This window comes from Salvelinus alpinus, chromosome 10 (genome assembly GCF_045679555.1).
Source record: "Salvelinus alpinus chromosome 10, SLU_Salpinus.1, whole genome shotgun sequence".
In the NCBI taxonomy this organism is placed as follows: Eukaryota; Metazoa; Chordata; class Actinopteri; order Salmoniformes; family Salmonidae; genus Salvelinus; species Salvelinus alpinus.
The window spans coordinates 56,170,066-56,187,185 of NC_092095.1; the positions used below are offsets into that span (position 1 = coordinate 56,170,066).

At 45.1% G+C, this 17,120-nt stretch overlaps 1 protein-coding gene, 1 long non-coding RNA gene and 1 other non-coding gene across 6 annotated transcripts; 1 reads left to right on the top strand and 2 right to left on the bottom strand.

Annotated features, from left to right (window-relative positions):
* The first annotated feature begins 3,833 nt into the window (after positions 1–3,833).
* Positions 3,834–3,910, top strand: trnaa-ugc (transfer RNA alanine (anticodon UGC)). The gene has a single exon. It is a non-coding gene; the product is annotated as a tRNA-Ala (tRNA).
* On the bottom strand, positions 3,839–8,695 carry LOC139532310 (uncharacterized). The gene is made up of 3 exons (XR_011666536.1): positions 8,126–8,695; positions 4,912–5,409; positions 3,839–4,807 (listed from the first exon to the last, which is right to left on the bottom strand). It is a non-coding gene; the product is annotated as an uncharacterized lncRNA (long non-coding RNA).
* Positions 8,696–8,889: 194 nt separating this feature from the next.
* Positions 8,890–16,682, bottom strand: LOC139532311 (transcription factor Sp3-like). 4 transcript variants are annotated; one of them, XM_071329766.1, is made up of 9 exons: positions 16,510–16,682; positions 16,147–16,244; positions 14,467–14,700; positions 12,604–13,170; positions 12,177–12,338; positions 11,876–12,077; positions 11,574–11,763; positions 11,168–11,364; positions 8,890–11,055 (listed from the first exon to the last, which is right to left on the bottom strand). In XM_071329766.1, exons 2-9 carry the CDS (start codon positions 16,213–16,215, stop codon positions 10,799–10,801), a joined length of 1,878 nt encoding a protein of 625 aa, XP_071185867.1. In that variant the 5' UTR covers positions 16,216–16,244; positions 16,510–16,682; the 3' UTR covers positions 8,890–10,798. The 4 variants fall into 4 exon arrangements, with proteins under 4 accessions (XP_071185867.1, XP_071185866.1, XP_071185864.1 ...); XM_071329765.1 differs by having other exon boundaries at positions 12,177–12,371; positions 16,510–16,679; XM_071329763.1 differs by lacking the exon at positions 16,510–16,682 and having other exon boundaries at positions 16,147–16,251.
* Positions 16,683–17,120: the final 438 nt, after the last annotated feature.

Below are 17,120 nucleotides of genomic sequence, written 5' to 3' on the forward strand. Positions count from 1 at the left end.
TCTTTGCTTTCCTCAATGGTTCCTCCCTGTCCTTCTCCAATGCCATTCTCTGTCAAAATAAGAAGGAGCAGTGCTTGTTAACTAGTTTGCCCCGTCTGGCCATGTGTAGCACTGAACTAAACTATAACCAATTTATATGTAACAGAGGTGGATTGGTGAATGTGAAGTCACCTTTCCAGAGACATGAACACCTTTTTTAGCTCCCCAAGTTAATGATTTTGTTCGAACCCTGGTTGGTCTAACGTGGTCCCAGACAAATAAACAAATGAATAAAAGACATGAGGGGGTAGAAAGAGAGAGGGCGCAGGAGAGTAGATGTAGAGAGAAAGAGTCAAAAAGATGGCATAACATTACCTCCATTCTGATCTGCTTGATGAACGCAGACAAGCTTTTTTGGCGTTGCTTTTCATCAGGTGGCGTATTGCGGGTTAGGCCATATGCACTTTGAGATAGTTGATGGCTGTCGCCCACGGCCCGAATCTCGGCCTTCATCTTTGTATTTTTTTAAGTTTACGCTCATCTGTCTTCAAGACAGGTGGGGAAACAGTCCTCTTCTTACCTTTTTTAATGGTTTTCTCATTAAGCTTACTTATACAGTCAAAGCATATAAACGTGGATCGGTCCCGGAGTGAAGTTGAAAACTAACTGGCACGTCCTCGGGCTGGTGACTTTGATAACACGAAATCGGTTGTAATGCCCAGGACGTTTTATAAAGGTCACCCTGCAGAAAGGACAGGTCCCGGCCCCTGGCATGGTGCTGTCAAAATGGAGCTGAAAAAGAACAGGCTTGAATTTTTGTGAAATAAACTGACTGACAGGCCTCTCATCAAACACAATGGGGGGACATCCTGCTTGAAGACATCAACAACAGAAGTCAAATCTGCCAATTCAGCGTGGGCATCAATGACTTTATGCTGCAAGAAAGCAAATACCTAGTCAGTTGCACAACTGAATGCATTCAACTGAAATATGTCTTCTGCATTTAACCCAACCCCTCAGAATCAGAGAGGTGCTGCCTTAATCGGCGTCCATCAGCGCCTGGGAGCAGTTGTCATTGGTGGTTCAAGGGCAGAACGGCAGATTTTTGGGGGATTCTAACCAGCGACCTTTCGGTTATTGGCCCAATGCTCTTAACCACGAGGCTACCTGCAGCCTCGATCTTGGCAGATTCTGTTGTTTGTAACTAATATATTTTGACTGACATAGAAGTTGGGGACAGGGGCCAGCCACATGGTTACCTATCCAACCAATCTTTTTAAAATGATAACGAGGTCAGGTCACAGGGTGAGGGGAGGACAGCTCATAATAATAGCTTGAATGGAGTGGTATCGAATGGAAAGTGGAAAACATGTATTTTATACCATTCTATTGATTCCGTTCCAGTAATTACTATGAGCCCTTCCTCCCAAATTAAGTTGCCACCAACTGCCTGTGCCTTCCCTAAGAGAACAGGTCCTCATGCCTGCACCCTAGGGACAAGCTCTAAATGGTCGCAGTCGGGGGCCATCCAACATCTAACATAGCAGGCGTAAATTCTTTCTGGTCCTGACGAAGGAAAGAAACCTTCGGGGGAAGTTCTCTTCTGCACTATTCATCCAATCCGGTAAATGTGGAAGAGGAATTAAGATGGAGTGTCGCCTTGTTAACGTCCGAAAGTGGAAGTCGTGTCACAGGCTCTCTTTTAATTTCCCCTGAAAAATGGATGCATCCGGTTGTTATCAAACCCGCTGAAGGTGTTCCACATCTGACACTAATGTAGCAAAGTCAAGGGGTAGTCCCTTACCCTACTGCCGGAAACCCTAGACCCACTCCAATTTGCATACCGCCCCAACAGATCCAGAGATGACGCAATCTCAATCGCACTCCACACTTTCCCACCAGGACAAAAGGAACACCCATGAGAAAATGCTGTTCATTGACTACAGCTCAGCGTTCAATACCAAAGTGCTCACAAAGCACATCACTAAGCTAAGGACCCTGGGACTAATCACCTCCCTCTGCAACTGGATCCTAAACTTCCTGGTGGTAACGGTAGGCAACACCACATCTGCCACGCTGATCGTCAACACTGGGTCCCCTCATGGGGTGCATGCTTAGTCCCCTACTGTACTCCCTGTTCACCCACGACTGCGTGGCCAAGCACGACTCCAGCACCATCATTAAGTTTGCTGATGACACAACAGTTGTAGGCCTGATCACCGACAACAATGATACAGCCTATAGGGAGGAGGTCAGAGACCTGGCAGTGTGGGTGAACAGGGTCAGAGACCTGGCAGCCAGGACAACAACCTATCCCTCAATGTGAGCAAGACAAATGGGCGGATCGTGGACTATAGGAAAAGGAGGGCCTACATTAACATCAACGTGGCTGAAGTGGAGCATGTCGAGAGTTTCAAGTTCCTTGGATTCCACATCACCAACGAACTATCATGGTCCAAACACACCAAGACAGTTGTGAAGAGGGCACGACAACACCTTTCCCCCACAGGAGACTGAAAAGATCCTCAAAAAGTTCTACAGCTGCAACATCGAGACGCATCCTGAGCGGTTGTATCACCGCCTGGTATGGCAACTGCTCGGCATCAGACCTTAAGGCACTACAGAGGGTAGTGCGTATGGCCCAGTATATCACTGGGGCCAAGCCTCCTGACATACAGGACCTATATACTAGGCGGTGTCAGAGGAAGGCCCAAAAAATGGTCAAAGACTCCAGTCACCCAAGTCATAGACTGTTCTCTCTGCTACCGCACGGTAAGCGGTACCTGAGCGCCAAGTCTAGGACCAAAAGGCTCCTTATCAGCTTTTACCCCCAAGCCATAAGACTGCTGAACAATTAATCAAATGGACACTATTTACATTGACCCCCCCTTTGTTTTTACACTGCTGCTACTCGCTGCTAGTCACTTTACAAATTACTTCGACTAACCATATAGCCTCGTTAGTGTTATGTCATTTTATTGTGTTACTTTTAGAATATTTTTTCTCACTTTAGTTTATTTAGCAAATATTGTCTTAACTCTATTTCTTGAACTGCATTGTTGGTTAAGGGCTTGTAAGTAAGCATTTCACGATATTCAGCGCATGTGACAAACAAATTGATTTGAGTTGAACAGGACTTGAACCTCTAGACCAGGGGTATTCAAATCTTACCCTATGATGTCCGGAGCAACCTGATGCTGCAGTGTCCCAGGTATAAATCAGTACCTAATTAGAGGGAAGCAGTAGAACTGGCTTTGAGGTACATATAATATTTTGAGGTAAATACACTGCTCAAAAAAATAAAGGGAATACTTAAACAACACAATGTAACTCCAAGTCAATCACACTTCTGTGAAATCAAACTGTCCACTTAGGAAGCAACACTGATTGACAATAAATTTCACATGCTGTTGTGCAAATGGAATAGACAAAAGGTGGAAATTATAGGCAATTAACAAGACACCCCCAATAAAGGAGTGATTCTGCAGGTGGTGACCACAGACCACTTCTCAGTTCCTATGCTTCCTGGCTGATGTTTTGGTCACTTTTGAATGCTGGCGGTGCTCTCACTCTAGTGGTAGCATGAGACGGAGTCTACAACCCACACAAGTGGCTCAGGTAGTGCAGCTCATCCAGGATGGCACATCAATGCGAGCTGTGGCAAGAAGGTTTGCTGTGTCTGTCAGCGTAGTGTCCAGAGCATGGAGGCGCTACCAGGAGACAGGCCAGTACATCAGGAGACGTGGAGGAGGCCGTAGGAGGGCAACAACCCAGCAGCAGGACCGCTACCTCCGCCTTTGAGCAGGAGGAGCACTGCCAGAGCCCTGCAAAATGACCTCCAGCAGGCCACAAATGGTCCCGTGTGGCTCAGTTGGTAGAGCATGGCGCTTGCAACGCCAGGGTTGTGGGTTCAATTCCCACGGGGGGACCAGGATGAATATGTATGAACTTTCCAATTTGTAAGTCGCTCTGGATAAGAGCGTCTGCTAAATGACTTAAAATGTAAAATGTAAAATGTAAATGTGCATGTGTCAGCATATGGTCTCACAAGGGCTCTGAGGATCTCATCTCGGTACCTAATGGCAGTCAGGCTACCTCTGGCGAGCACATGGAGGGCTGTGCGGCCCCACAAAGAAATGCCACCCCACACAATGACTGACCCACCGCCAAACCGGTCATGCTGGAGGATGTTGCAGGCAGCAGAACGTTCTCCACGGCGTCTCCAGACTCTGTCACGTCTGTCACATGTGCTCAGTGTGAACCTGCTTTCATCTGTGAAGAGCACAGGGCGCCAGTGGCGAATTTGCCAATCTTGGTGTTCTCTGGCAAATGCCAAACGTCCTGCACGGTGTTGGGCTGTAAGCACAACCCCCACCTGTGGACGTCGGGCCCTCATACCACCCTCATGGAGTCTGTTTCTGACCGTTTGAGCAGACACATGCACATTTGTGGCCTGCTGGAGGTCATTTTGCAGGGCTCTGGCAGTGCTCCTCCTGCTCAAAGGCGGAGGTAGCGGTCCTGCTGCTGGGTTGTTGCCCTCCTACGGCCTCCTCCACGTCTCCTGATGTACTGGCCTGCCCTCATGAGAGTCGAGTCTATGGAGAGAGTCGAGTCTATAGACATCCCGAGGTAGATCACCTTCCGTGGGGGGGGTCAGGTGAATCTTCTCCTTATTTAGGGTAAGGCCCAGAACTCAAATGTGGTTCAAGAGGGTCCTCGTGTCCGTTGTGGCCTGTTCCCTGGATGGGGCAGACTATCCAATCGTCCAGGCAGTTACTCCTCCAGTAGAATGTGCCACCACAGCAAAAGGCAAAGGCCAGCTGAAATGCTGCGGGAACAGTGTACACCATGCAATGTGAGAGTCCAGTCATATAGGCCCTAACACAGAACTTTCACCATAGTAAACAAAAACTGATAAAGCTTTCTTATTACCTGCGACTGTGAAAAGAGTCCATTGCCCTAGCCGGGCACAACACACTGGGGAAAGCCCCTAGTTCATCCGCAACAGCGAGAGGGGCGTATGTGGACAACTATAATGGCCGGTTAACGTGTCTGTCAGACAGAACCCGTGGCCAGAATGAGGGGTTAGGATGTAGGTTGATGCTCCTTCATCTGAACTCATTCGGAAACAATCAGTCAACCAGGGCGTCAACACTAGACCCTGAGACATTTGAGGTGCCAGAACAATAGCGGTGGCCAGCATCGGAATTGGAGTTCGTAGCCTTCCATCACTGTATTCAGTGCCCATGGGGACACCACTTGCCTCTCTCAGTTTGGCCTTTGGGCCTGTGAGAAGCTGCAAATGCCAGAGGCAAGCACCTCAGGATGACTGCAGAGTGCCACCCTTCTTAGATGCAGTCTGCTGCCTGTGGGCAGGGACACCTTGCATTTCACAAGGAGAAAAGCCATACTGGAAATGGTAGTTTCTCTCTGTGGGAAGAAGAGATGGGTAGAGTTTACCCCTGCAGTGTAACAATAGAATATGGCAACCCCAGCTACACACTGCGTAAGACCAGCAGTGTAATGTAGCTGTTATGGGAGTTTCTAAGGGAAACTAGGATAGTTACTATAGGAAACCCAGCTTTATACTGAAACCCTCAGTGTAATATAGGAAACCCAGCTATATACTGAAACCCTCAGTGTAATATAGGAAACCCAGATATATACTGAAACCCTCAGTGTAATATAGGAAACCCAGCTATATACTGAAACCCTCAGTGTAATATAGGAAACCCAGATATATACTGAAACCCTCAGTGTAATATAGTAAACCCAGCTATATACTAAAACCATCAGTGTAATATAGGAAACCCAGTGATATACTGAAACCATCAGTGTAATATTGGAAACCCAGCTATATACTGAAACCCTCAGTGTAATATAGTAAACCCAGCTACAGTGGGGAGAACAAGTATTTGATACACTGCCGATTTTGCAGGGTTAACTACTTACGAAGCATGTAGAGGTCTGTAATTTTTTATCATAGGTACACTTCAACTGTGAGAGACAGAATCTAAAACAAAAATCCAGAAAATCACATTGTATGATTTTTAAGTAATTAATTTGTATTTTATTGCATGACATAAGTATCTCGTTAAACTAGCTACTTTGCATAGCTCGTTCACTGTTGAACACACAAGAGTTTAGGCAAGATGGCTGCGCCCTGTGAGAGATGAAACCACAGATAGAACAATGAGATTTCAATTTCATTGGATGTACATGTATAAATGTGAAGCATCCGCTTCATATGGTAGTGAGAGGAAGCCCACTGGCGTGCAGTGGGAGAATATGGATTTTGGCCAACATTCTGCAAAATTTCTCATCGGTGAAACATTTGATCTCAATACAGTTTTCCGTCCCCAAAACTAGAATATGTTATGAACAGAGTGGACTAAGATTTGTACACTTTACCCTTTGCAAAAGTTTCTAAAAATCGCGTTGTTTAGGAGTGCAAAGGCGAAATTAGTTATTACACACGCGCACTTCAGAGTAGTCGTTCCCTAACGGATATATGCAGATTAGGGTAGAACGCGCCAATAGGATCTCGCTAGCTCGTGCTTGGATATGCCCCCCTTGGCTCATTTGTTGCCATTTGAAACGACAGGCTGTGGTCCATCTTGGTTTAGTTATAAAAAATCTTTGACAAAAGGTGGCGCGCCTCGCAACACCTAGCTCACTCTCCGGGAGAACTGCAAGCCCACGGTAGTGAAACATACCGTCTCCCGAGGTAGACGCGGTCCCCGAACCCGAAGGCTAAAACCTTGAGCGTTTCGGTGGACAGACAAGTAAGACAAACCCTCAACGCCGCAATGCTGGTAGACCAGAGTATCGCCCAGGTTAGTACACTGTCACAAGTAATAAAAACAAGGAAGAACCCCAAACGAGATGGCACAAACCAAACGGGGTGACAGCAGAGCACCCTGATGGAGAGGCTAGTTAGCTGCTTCAAACTATTGAAAAACTGGGGGTATACACTCAGGTTTTACAAAGCGAATCGGCTCTGGATTGAGCCGATAAAAGGAAGAGGTGGAAGTGGTGCGGCGGCAGCTACGGAATGTATCCTGTCGCGTGGAAAGATACCATTATTGGAGCAATCCCGTATAGTGCTACATAACACACTATGGGGACACCTATAGGCCTACATCTGGCAACCGAGCACGAGTTATCAGTGTAGCCTATTATCGTCTAGACATGGCGTTGAAATATATCCACGACCACAATAAAAACATCCAGGCTTCCATCATAAATCAATTCAACTAAAAATATAGAAATAAAGTAGAATTACAGGGAGCAGTTTGGAGAAACTAATCATGTGTGAATCGACCACTGGAACAAAGCACATGTTTGGATAATGACTAAACCAACGGTTCTAGTAATACCCGTCCGAATAGGGCTATAGCATGGCAAATAATAGGCGTGAGGCACTGCATCTCAGTGCTACAGACACCCTGGTTCGGATCCAGGATGTATCACAACCGGCCGTGATTGGCAGTCCCATAGAGCTGCGCACAATTGGCCCAGCGTCGTCCGGGTTTGGCCGTCATTGTAAATAATAATTTGTTCTTAACTAACTTGCCTAGTTAAATAAAACATGTTAACATCTGTAGAGTGCGCCGCATCATCCCATGGGATCCGTCAAGTCTGAACACAACACACATCACCTATTTTCAAACAAAATAAGCATTTTATAGTGGGCAGCATCATACTCATTCATGTCAGTCCTCCAGAACGCAAATGTAGTCTTCCTAGTAGGACTCTGTAATAATGAAGCGGTATGAACGTATCTGACGCTAGGCTGTCATTGTAAATAAGAATTTGTTATTAACTGACTTGCCTAGTTAAATAAAGGTTAAAGAAAATAAATACAATCTGTTTCAGTGTTTAGAGTACAGCAAGAGTCGGAGTCGAGAGTCCGATAGTGCAGATCTAACACCCATGCACTATCGTCTACCTAGGCTATCGAAATGCGAACTGAGCGATTTTCAGACCAGTCTTGAAATCAATTATTCGATTTTCACCAACACGGGTAAAACAGACTACATACTACTAGCAACTTAAAAAAAAAAAGACTTTAGTCAAAGATTATGATAACTAAACCCCTTCCATCTGTTGAGTCACAGACAGAACAATGAGACAGATATTTCACCTGATGTATAAATGTGAAGCCCAAATGCCAGCAGTGGGAGAAGATGGCGCAAGACGGATTTTGACCGACATTCTGATAATTATGTAATTGATCTCCATACAGTTTTCTGTTTCCAAAACTATCATCTCTAACAGAGTGGAGTTGTTGTAGCCTTTGCCTAATAAAAAAAAAAATGGCGTTGTTTAAAACAAAGGCAAATTGAGTTATTGCACACGCGCACTTCAGAGTAGGCGTTCTCTAACGGAAATATGCAAATATATGCATTTAGCACACTAGCTCGTGCTTGGCTCTGCCCCCCTTCTTGCTTGTTCTGTCCACTATGATTAATTTGCTACCATTGGAAACGACAGGCTCTGGTCTATCTTGGGTTAGTTATAAAAAAATATGTGGTTTAGTCGTATACATGGCTAGGATTCTTACTATTGCAAAGAAGTGACAGTCAGATGTTTCAGTTTTCTAAATTTACTGCCTTTGCCTCTTATTTAAATGTCCTATCAAGAACATAATGCAACCAACAGCTAAAGACACCAGAACATAATTATTACAACAAACCTGCAGTTTCTTCTTCGTAAAAACCATTGTTGAAAACAAACCGTTCTTCTTCGTGGATGTCAATTGACGTAATCCTGCCACACATGGCTTTGCTGCCACCTATTGTTTTCAGAAGTACTGCAACCAAAGATTGCTGTAACCAGAGAGGAATAATCTTTGCTGTTATCATACAATAACTAGTATGACACAAACAGGCACGCACGCACACAGTCTGTCATTGGAAGGATTCAGACTTTAATTACGATCCATTTGAAAAAGGGTTTTACAAAAAGTAACATTCAAATTGTACACTTTCTTAAAAAAAAAAAGCTTTTGATACAACAAAATTATTTATCTAAAGAAAATGGCTTCTATAAACAATGTGAATAGAAGATAATATACATGTAAATGGACGCTAAGACATGCACATACTGACAGGAAAGATTACAATAACATTTAGAAATAATAATGGCATGATTGTTTCCTTTACAATGAGTAGCAACTAGCAAGAGAGTGGGAACATTATAGAATTAGAATGAGTAGAACTGAATATTGCGATTCAGATTCTACCCTTCACCCAGATGTGTGCATTGGATTGGTATAAAAATGTCTGGAGGAAGTTTCCACCATAATCCACTCCCAATAAATTCCATTTAAATCCATGAGGATGAGTGAACGAGTACACACTTCGGGAGAAGGGTAGAAAATTGGATTCCACTAAATGTCTTGCAGTGAGTGCGTGCTCCGGCGGCCATATTTAATGTACCATTTGAAATGTTCAATGTACTGGTCAGTGAACCTCAACTGTTCCAGAAATGCAAAAATGGCAAGTTCAAAATGTTGCCACCATTTTGGGTGGGCAATTGAGAAATCAAGTTGATTTTCAGACCTGTGACCTTTAACTCATTTTAATTCCATGGTTAAAAACCGATATGAGATGCTTCCTTCTGACAAGTCCCAGACTAAGCTAGTCATAGAAACAGAATATAAAATGTGACTATACAACACAAAAGTGGGAAAAAAAACTTTAAAAAACAAGTTAACTGAAGACACATTTGACTTGAGCAAGCACTGCAAGTGTGCTCGTGTTGGCTAGACTGATGACTCAAACATTCTGCTGTGGGTCAAAGTTTCCTTCAGGCACAGATCTAGGATCAGCTTACCCTCTCCAAATCCTAACCTCAAACATTAAGGGGGTAAACGCTAAACTGACCCTAGATCAGTATGTAAGGCCAACTTATCACCAAATCAATCCACCCACTAATAACGCTTCACCTGAAACTACAGGGCATGTCACAAGCTTTAATAGCATGAGGTCACATCACTTTCATGGGGTACAGGGCTGAGGGGGGAAAAATCTACACAGAGAATTTTTTTTAAAATAAAGTGTCCACACAGACATAACTTTATTGGTTAGCAAAGTTTCAATCAATCCAAACATTAATTGATCAGAACATTGTTAACAAATAAAAGGTATGTGTTGGAGAATCAATGTGCAAGCCCAACTCTACCACTACATTACAAAGGCCTGACATTATGCAGATATTGGTTGTTAAACTCCATCATTTGTGTTTTATAATTTAAAAAGTGTTATATCATGGCTATGACAGCATTCACAAGGTCTTAAAAGGGTGTTATGCTTGTCGTTTCAGGTGAAGGATTAATGAAGCCACATGTAGTCTCTCAATACACAGACACCCACACTCTCTAGAGAAAGCGATTGATGATTCAATATAGTCAATCAATCAATCAATCGCTCTAGAGAGAGGGCTACTACACTTTTCCTATTCCCTGCATCCTAACACAATTACATGATCTGCAAAAGCTTAAAAAACACATGCATCTCCAGCATTTTATACAACAGTATGATACAAAATAAGGCATTTCGTAGTGAGTATTCATGTTTGCGAGAGTGTGTGTGCATCTTTGTTTGTGTGCACATAGAGACAACATTGAATTTCATTTATTTGCCTGCCTATAAAAAGACTGCAAATAAAAAACAAAGTCATGATAACTTTTACTTAAAATATATATATATATTTGTCATATATTTACGTATATATATTCATATATAAAAAAAAAAAAGGGGGGGGGGGAAGCCCACACGGTCCATGTTTATTGGCCAGTCTATAAGCCACGCCCTCATTCCATGACCTCACCGGGCGCTACGGTGACCAGCTGCAGTGGGATCTCCTGATTGCCTAGGAGGTCGTGGGCACCAGAAGCTGATTGAAGGATGAGGGTGGTTCCGTCTGCTGTGATGATGGTGTCGCTGGGGGGCGGAGACAATGAGGAGGAAGCCAGACCTTTTTTGTTCTGGTGAGTCTTTATATGTTTGGCCAGATGGTCGCTACGCATGAATCTCTTTGAACACTGTGCGCACACAAACTTCTTCTCTCCTGGACAGAGAAATGAAAGGGAGAAAAAGAGGTAGAGAGTGATGAAAAAATAAGTGTGGTGAGGGTTAAGCTTGTGTTATGTAGTGAAGATGGTGTTAGTGTGTATTCCTACCCGTGTGTGTCCGTCTGTGTCTCTGTAGCTCGTCACTCCTGGTAAACCGCTTGCCACAGAACATCCAGTTGCAGACGAAGGGCCGTTCTCCGCTGTGCCATCTGAGGTGAGCCCTGAGGTGAGAAGTCTTACCGTACACCTTCCCACAGCCCACGATGTGACAGATATGCTGCTTCTTCTTACCTAGACTCGACCCTCTGGGAGGAAGGGGTGACAAGAGAGAGGGTTGGGGTCACACAAAGTCAACTTCTTGCAGTCATTTGAATTTAAATTGTCGTGGTAGAAACTGACCCTACTGAGTATAGAATGCGGTTCGACCACATTAACCCACTGAGCTAAAAGCTAGGATCCACCCTTTTTAAATATATTTGTGTTAATATATTGTGTGTGTGTCTTTCCAACCCACCTCCCTCCAGCCTCTTTACAGTTGGGACATGTGCAGGCGACTCTCCTCAACCTCTTGCCCTCCCCGGTGGACATGTCCATGTCTTCCTCATCCATCTGGACACGCAGGTTGTTGAGGTCACTGGGGTTAAGGGTGGAGTCACCACTCAGCTGCCACTCTTCAGAGTCTGGCTCCTCCTTTATCTGGATGTCTGTGGGGAGAGATAGTTGTGTGTGTGTGTGAGAGAGACAAAGTAAGAAAGAAATAGAAAGATGGAGAGTTTGTGTGTGTGTGTGTGTGTGTGTACATATGCATGTTCCTACCTGCAGGACTGCCGGCCTCCTCTCCCTGTGTGTATTGAATCCCTGGCTGTCCTATAGAGTTGACTGTAACAGTCTGGAGGTTAGGCAGGGTGATGGATCCTCCCTGACCCATAGAGAGGCCCTGGACTGGGGCTAGAGTCAGCTGCTGGCCCCCCTGGGCCTGAGGGAGCTGGAGGCCCTGCAGAGACTGGACCCCTTGGACCTGAGAGAGAGAGCGCGTTAGAAAGAGTTACACACATGCATGATCCCACACACCTACATACGGTAGTGAAACAGATAAACACACACCCACATAACCTACCTGGAAGGTCTGCCACTGTATCTGTCCTGAAGCAGTGACTGTCTGGGCCTGGATGAGGAACGTTCCAGGGTTGACTAGTTGGACACTCTGGAGCGTCTGCCCAGACTGGGATAGATCCTGTCCCTGGGCCCCCTGGTTGTCCCCTGACAGCTGTAGGATGGGCTGGGAGAGGGACGAGGCATTAGAGATGGACACCTGGATGAAACAGACTTAATTCAGTCATGGTATTTTTCTCAGCCATGCTCTTAGAACAGTGTCCCGAGGAGGATCTACAGCAACGTACATAGTAATATGATATGACCTGCTGAAGACAAGTTAAACAAGACTAGTAACTTTTTTCCTGTATCATGGCTCACTGTAATATGACTGTTATGTGGTGTAGGGCGCTGGGAATAAAGCCTAGGGAATTCTATGTCATATGACTGACCTGTATTTGCTGCAGGTGGTTGTGGGAGTTGTAGTTCTCTGAGGATGGGTCTGAAACCCCGGCAGACACAGCAGTAGCTTGGGTCAGAACCCCCGTCCCGTCGATGGTCTCGGGCAGCTGGGATGATGAGGTTGTTGGCACATAGAGGTCTGGGTTACCGTTAGCTTCACTAACTAGGGTCGCTAGCTGTTTGGCTGCACCTTCCTGCCCCTCCAGCGCTTGGGAGCCCATGATCAGCTGACCGTCGGTTGTTGTTGCTATGGGAACCGTCTGAGCGCCGGCAAGCCCTAGTGATTCGAGGTCTATGCTGTTGATAGGGAGGAAAGTTATGTTACCCCCCGACAGCCCCATGGGAACCGCGCCGCTATAGGTCGTGCCCCCAGCCAATGACACGCCCTGAATCTGCTGCATATGCCCAGCCTGCGTTAGGAGGTCAGAGGTTGTCGTCGTGGCGATGCTGATTCCGATATTGCCGTGGCTACCGTCCTGGATGAGCTGGATTTGGCCCGAGCCATCGTCCAATCCTTGCGCAGAGAAGCCTGCCAGAGTTCCATCTGAGTTGTGGATCTGAGGGATGACATGGAAGAGATAGTTCAGCATTTGTGTGTAGAGAATATTGTGTGTAAAGGCTAACATGGCTAACATGATAATCGACCTGGTACTGGACATTCCGCTAACAGAGGTGCGTGTGTGCAAGTGCATGTGTGTGAGTGTACCTGCAGATATGTGTGTGTACACACACACACACTACATGGCCAAAGGTATGTGTCCACCTGCTCGTCAAACATCTCATTCTAAAATCATGGGCATTCATATGGAGTGGGTTCCCCCCTTGCTGCTACAACAGCCTCCACTCTTCTGGAAAGGCTTTCTACCAGATGTTGTAACTTTGCTGCAGTTTCAGCCATAAGAGCATTAGTGAGTTCGGCACTGATGTTAGGCGATTAGCCCTGGCTCGCAGTCGGCGTTCCAATTCATCCCAAAGGTGTTCGTGGGGAGTTGAGGTCAGGGCTCCGTGCAGGCCAGTCAAGTTCTTCGACACCAATCTCGACAAACAATTTCTGTATGGACCTCGCTTTGTGCACGGGGGCTTTGTCATGCTGAAACAGGAAAGGGCCTTCCCCAAACTTACCACAAAGCTGGAAGCACAGAATCGTCTAGAATGTCATCATATGCTGCAGCGTTGATTTCCCTTCACTGGAACTAAGGGGCCTAGTCTGAACCATGAAAAACATCCCCAGACCATTATTCCTCCTCCTCCTCCAAACTTTACAGTTGGCACTATGTATTCGGGCAGGTAGCGCTCTCCTGGCATCAGTCAAACCCTGATTTGTCCGTCGGACTGCCAGATGGTGAAGCGTGATTCATCACGCCAGAGAACCAGTTTCCATTGCTCCAAGGTCCAATAGCGGCGAGCTTTACACCACTCCAGCAGACGCTTGGCACTGCGCATGGTGATCTTAGGCATGTGTGCGTGCGGCTGCTCGGACATGGAAACCCATTTCATGAAGCTCCCGACGAACAGATCGTGTGCCGACGTTGCTTCCAAAGGTAGTTTGGAACTCGGTAGTGAGTGTTGCAACCGAGGACAGACCATTTTTACAGTTGACTGGGGCAACTCTAGTAGGGCAGAAATTTGACAAACTGACTTGTTGGAAAGATGACATCCCATGACGGTGCCACGTTGAAAGTCACTGAGCTCTTCAGTACGGGTCATTCTACTGACAATGTTTGTCTATGGAGATTGTATGGCGGTGTGCTCGATTTTAACAACAGGTGTGGCTGAAATAGCCAAATTCACTAATTTGAAGGGATGTCCACATACTTTTGTGTGTATATGCATGTGTGTGTACAGTACACTACCTGGTATTGTATGCTGGACACTCCGTTGGCTGAGCCGTCATTGCCAGATGCTGTGACGTAGATGGGCTGACTGTCCATGTTCCCGATCGGGAGAACATACTGGCCGTTAGAGGTCATCATGCTAGAGTTAGGAATGTGGACGACTCCCTGCTGCGCATCCTTCCCGGTAGAGACCGGGGTTAACAACTCCCAACGGTCTGAACCTGTTAGTTGGATGGCGGTCATGTCTGTGGTCTGACAGAGAGAAGACACACATTCATAAATTATTATTATTATTAAATCACTGTTGCGGAATGCAAAAAGTTGATCTAGTTACAGACGGCATTGGTCATAAGTCTTACGCTGTTACATTGTAGCTCACAAAGAATATGAAGCAAAAATATTGATTTGGAAATGACAATTCTGTTCTATCTGAGACGAGAGCTAGATGTAGAGACAGATACCAGGGTGCAGGCTCCACGCTGTGAATAGGGCAAAATTACATGCAGTATGATTTGATATCACAATATAGTGTCAGCAGACAAGACAATTATTGTGGATCTTGTTAAAATAGATATCCAATATTATAGGTATCTGCAACATTGGACTAGTAATAATACAGTAGTATCAAGACATTTCACTTAATAAGGGAAAAATTTGAAATCAACCATGAACCTAAATATTTCTGAATCCGCTATACAGTCTATGGTTTAGCTAAGTGGTTTGATAAGAAAGGATCCAAACTTCCTCAAGCATGTAACGCACCTACCCAATTCATCGCCTATTGACGAGTAGAGTTTTGTTAAGAGCCCCGACGATAGTCTAAACATTAACACGCATCGCTTGCGGTATGTTTTTTCATATCAGGAATACTTTTTTTTTTTTTTTTTAAACAAATGGTTAAATTACTACACACCTGTTATAGGATTTGTGTTCCCACACGGCCTTATCTCCATGTTACATCGCTTGTTTACAAAGACAGAAGAGACATAGGCGGCCACGAACACGTGTGTATGCAAGACTGGAGATGAAGTGTAGTTCATCAACTGGAGACACACAGCTTGTTGAGCTGTGCAAAACTGCCAGTTAGTATATTTGTTATTTGAAAGACAATTTCCCGCTGATATGAAAGATAAGGCGGATATTAGCATATGTTTTGAAAAACAATTTGAAAGCAATTATTGGCGTTTCTAAATGTTAAAACAGCAACGGAATTGTAATTCACATGGAGCCAAACGGTCTACATAGGGAGAATGGTTCTCGAGAGCTAGTCACCACAACTAGACAAAAAACATCTAAGAGCCTTCTATCATCCAACGAATAGAGCTAGAGTGGCTAGACAAAATACGTAATCGCTACAACATGAGCGTGGGGAGATATTTTGTAGTCCGGTGCACAGATTCCCACGTTCTCTGTTCGGTTTCCCCACTCACCCCTCCTTTCCCCACTGTACCCCTTTAGCCCCAGGTAGACGAGCTAAATATCGGCGACCTGACCAAGTGACGGGCTGTGTCCTACCCACTATGGGCGGGTTCTAGAGGGGTAAAGTGGGTGGCCGTTATAGCGGGGAACACAGCGGCGGAAGTATACTAGCTTTACACCACTGCAACATTTAAAACGTGTGAACTTCTAGCTAGCTAAAAACACCACACAGTAGTAGCTCGGAGGAGTCGAAATACGAGATAGAAAATGTTGGGGTACCTGGTTTTCCGAGGCTCCGCCGTGCTGTAGGAATTCGCTTTGACTGCCTTCCACGTCCGCGGTAGCCATTTCCTCTTGTTTCAAACGTTGCTCTGGCGCTAGCATGGAGAGATAGGAAAATTGAGCAAAACACTACATTTCTCACAGCTTGCCGCTCCTAAAATGCTGCAAAGAGACAACAAACTTCAGTCGATGAAGAATAAACGGCAAACCCTAACTTTGCGACAATGTTTCAAGGCGGATTTCGACACAGATTGAATGTTTACTTTTGTTAACTAGCTAACTACCTAGCATAGGTCTCCTGCAAAAGATTAAAAGCCGTAGCTAGCCTGCTTTGCTATCGGTTGTAACGTACAAACTCACCGGTTGGTTGTATGCTTCGATGGGTTAAATGTTATGTACCAGTCATATCGTGAATGGTAATAATCGAAAGATTATCTGATCAACTAAACTCCGAACATGATTATCTTTTATCAAAGGCGGGCTTGTGTTGATCGGTGAATTCGGGTCGATTTTTTTCTATTTTGATTGACAGTGAGGGAAACACAAAAAGGGGGGGCGCTAACAAGAACGTAACAGGAAGTCCCGCCGTTCTTCTCAAAATTGATTGGTTAGCTCTGGGGTTTTGTGAGACTTCTATGGCCAAGCGATATGTCCGTGAATTTTATGGGTTATCGGTTTCCTGTTTGTTTTTAAAGAACCTCATATCTGGGAATCTATGGTTGAAATTAAAGAGCCGGAAGTGTTGGGAAAATGGCCAAAATGTAATTGCAACACCGTTTGTTACAATATTTTTCGTATTAATGTATCTGCATATTCACCTTGTTAGGTTAGCTGGCTAACATTGCAACTAAGCTCCGTTATCTTTAAGTGCAGTGATCGTGAACATCTTGGCTAGATTGTTCTGTGAGGCTGCCAGCCAGATGTTGCTCATTGCCTTTGCTTTTTGTAAGGAACTGCTTCAGTTATGCTGA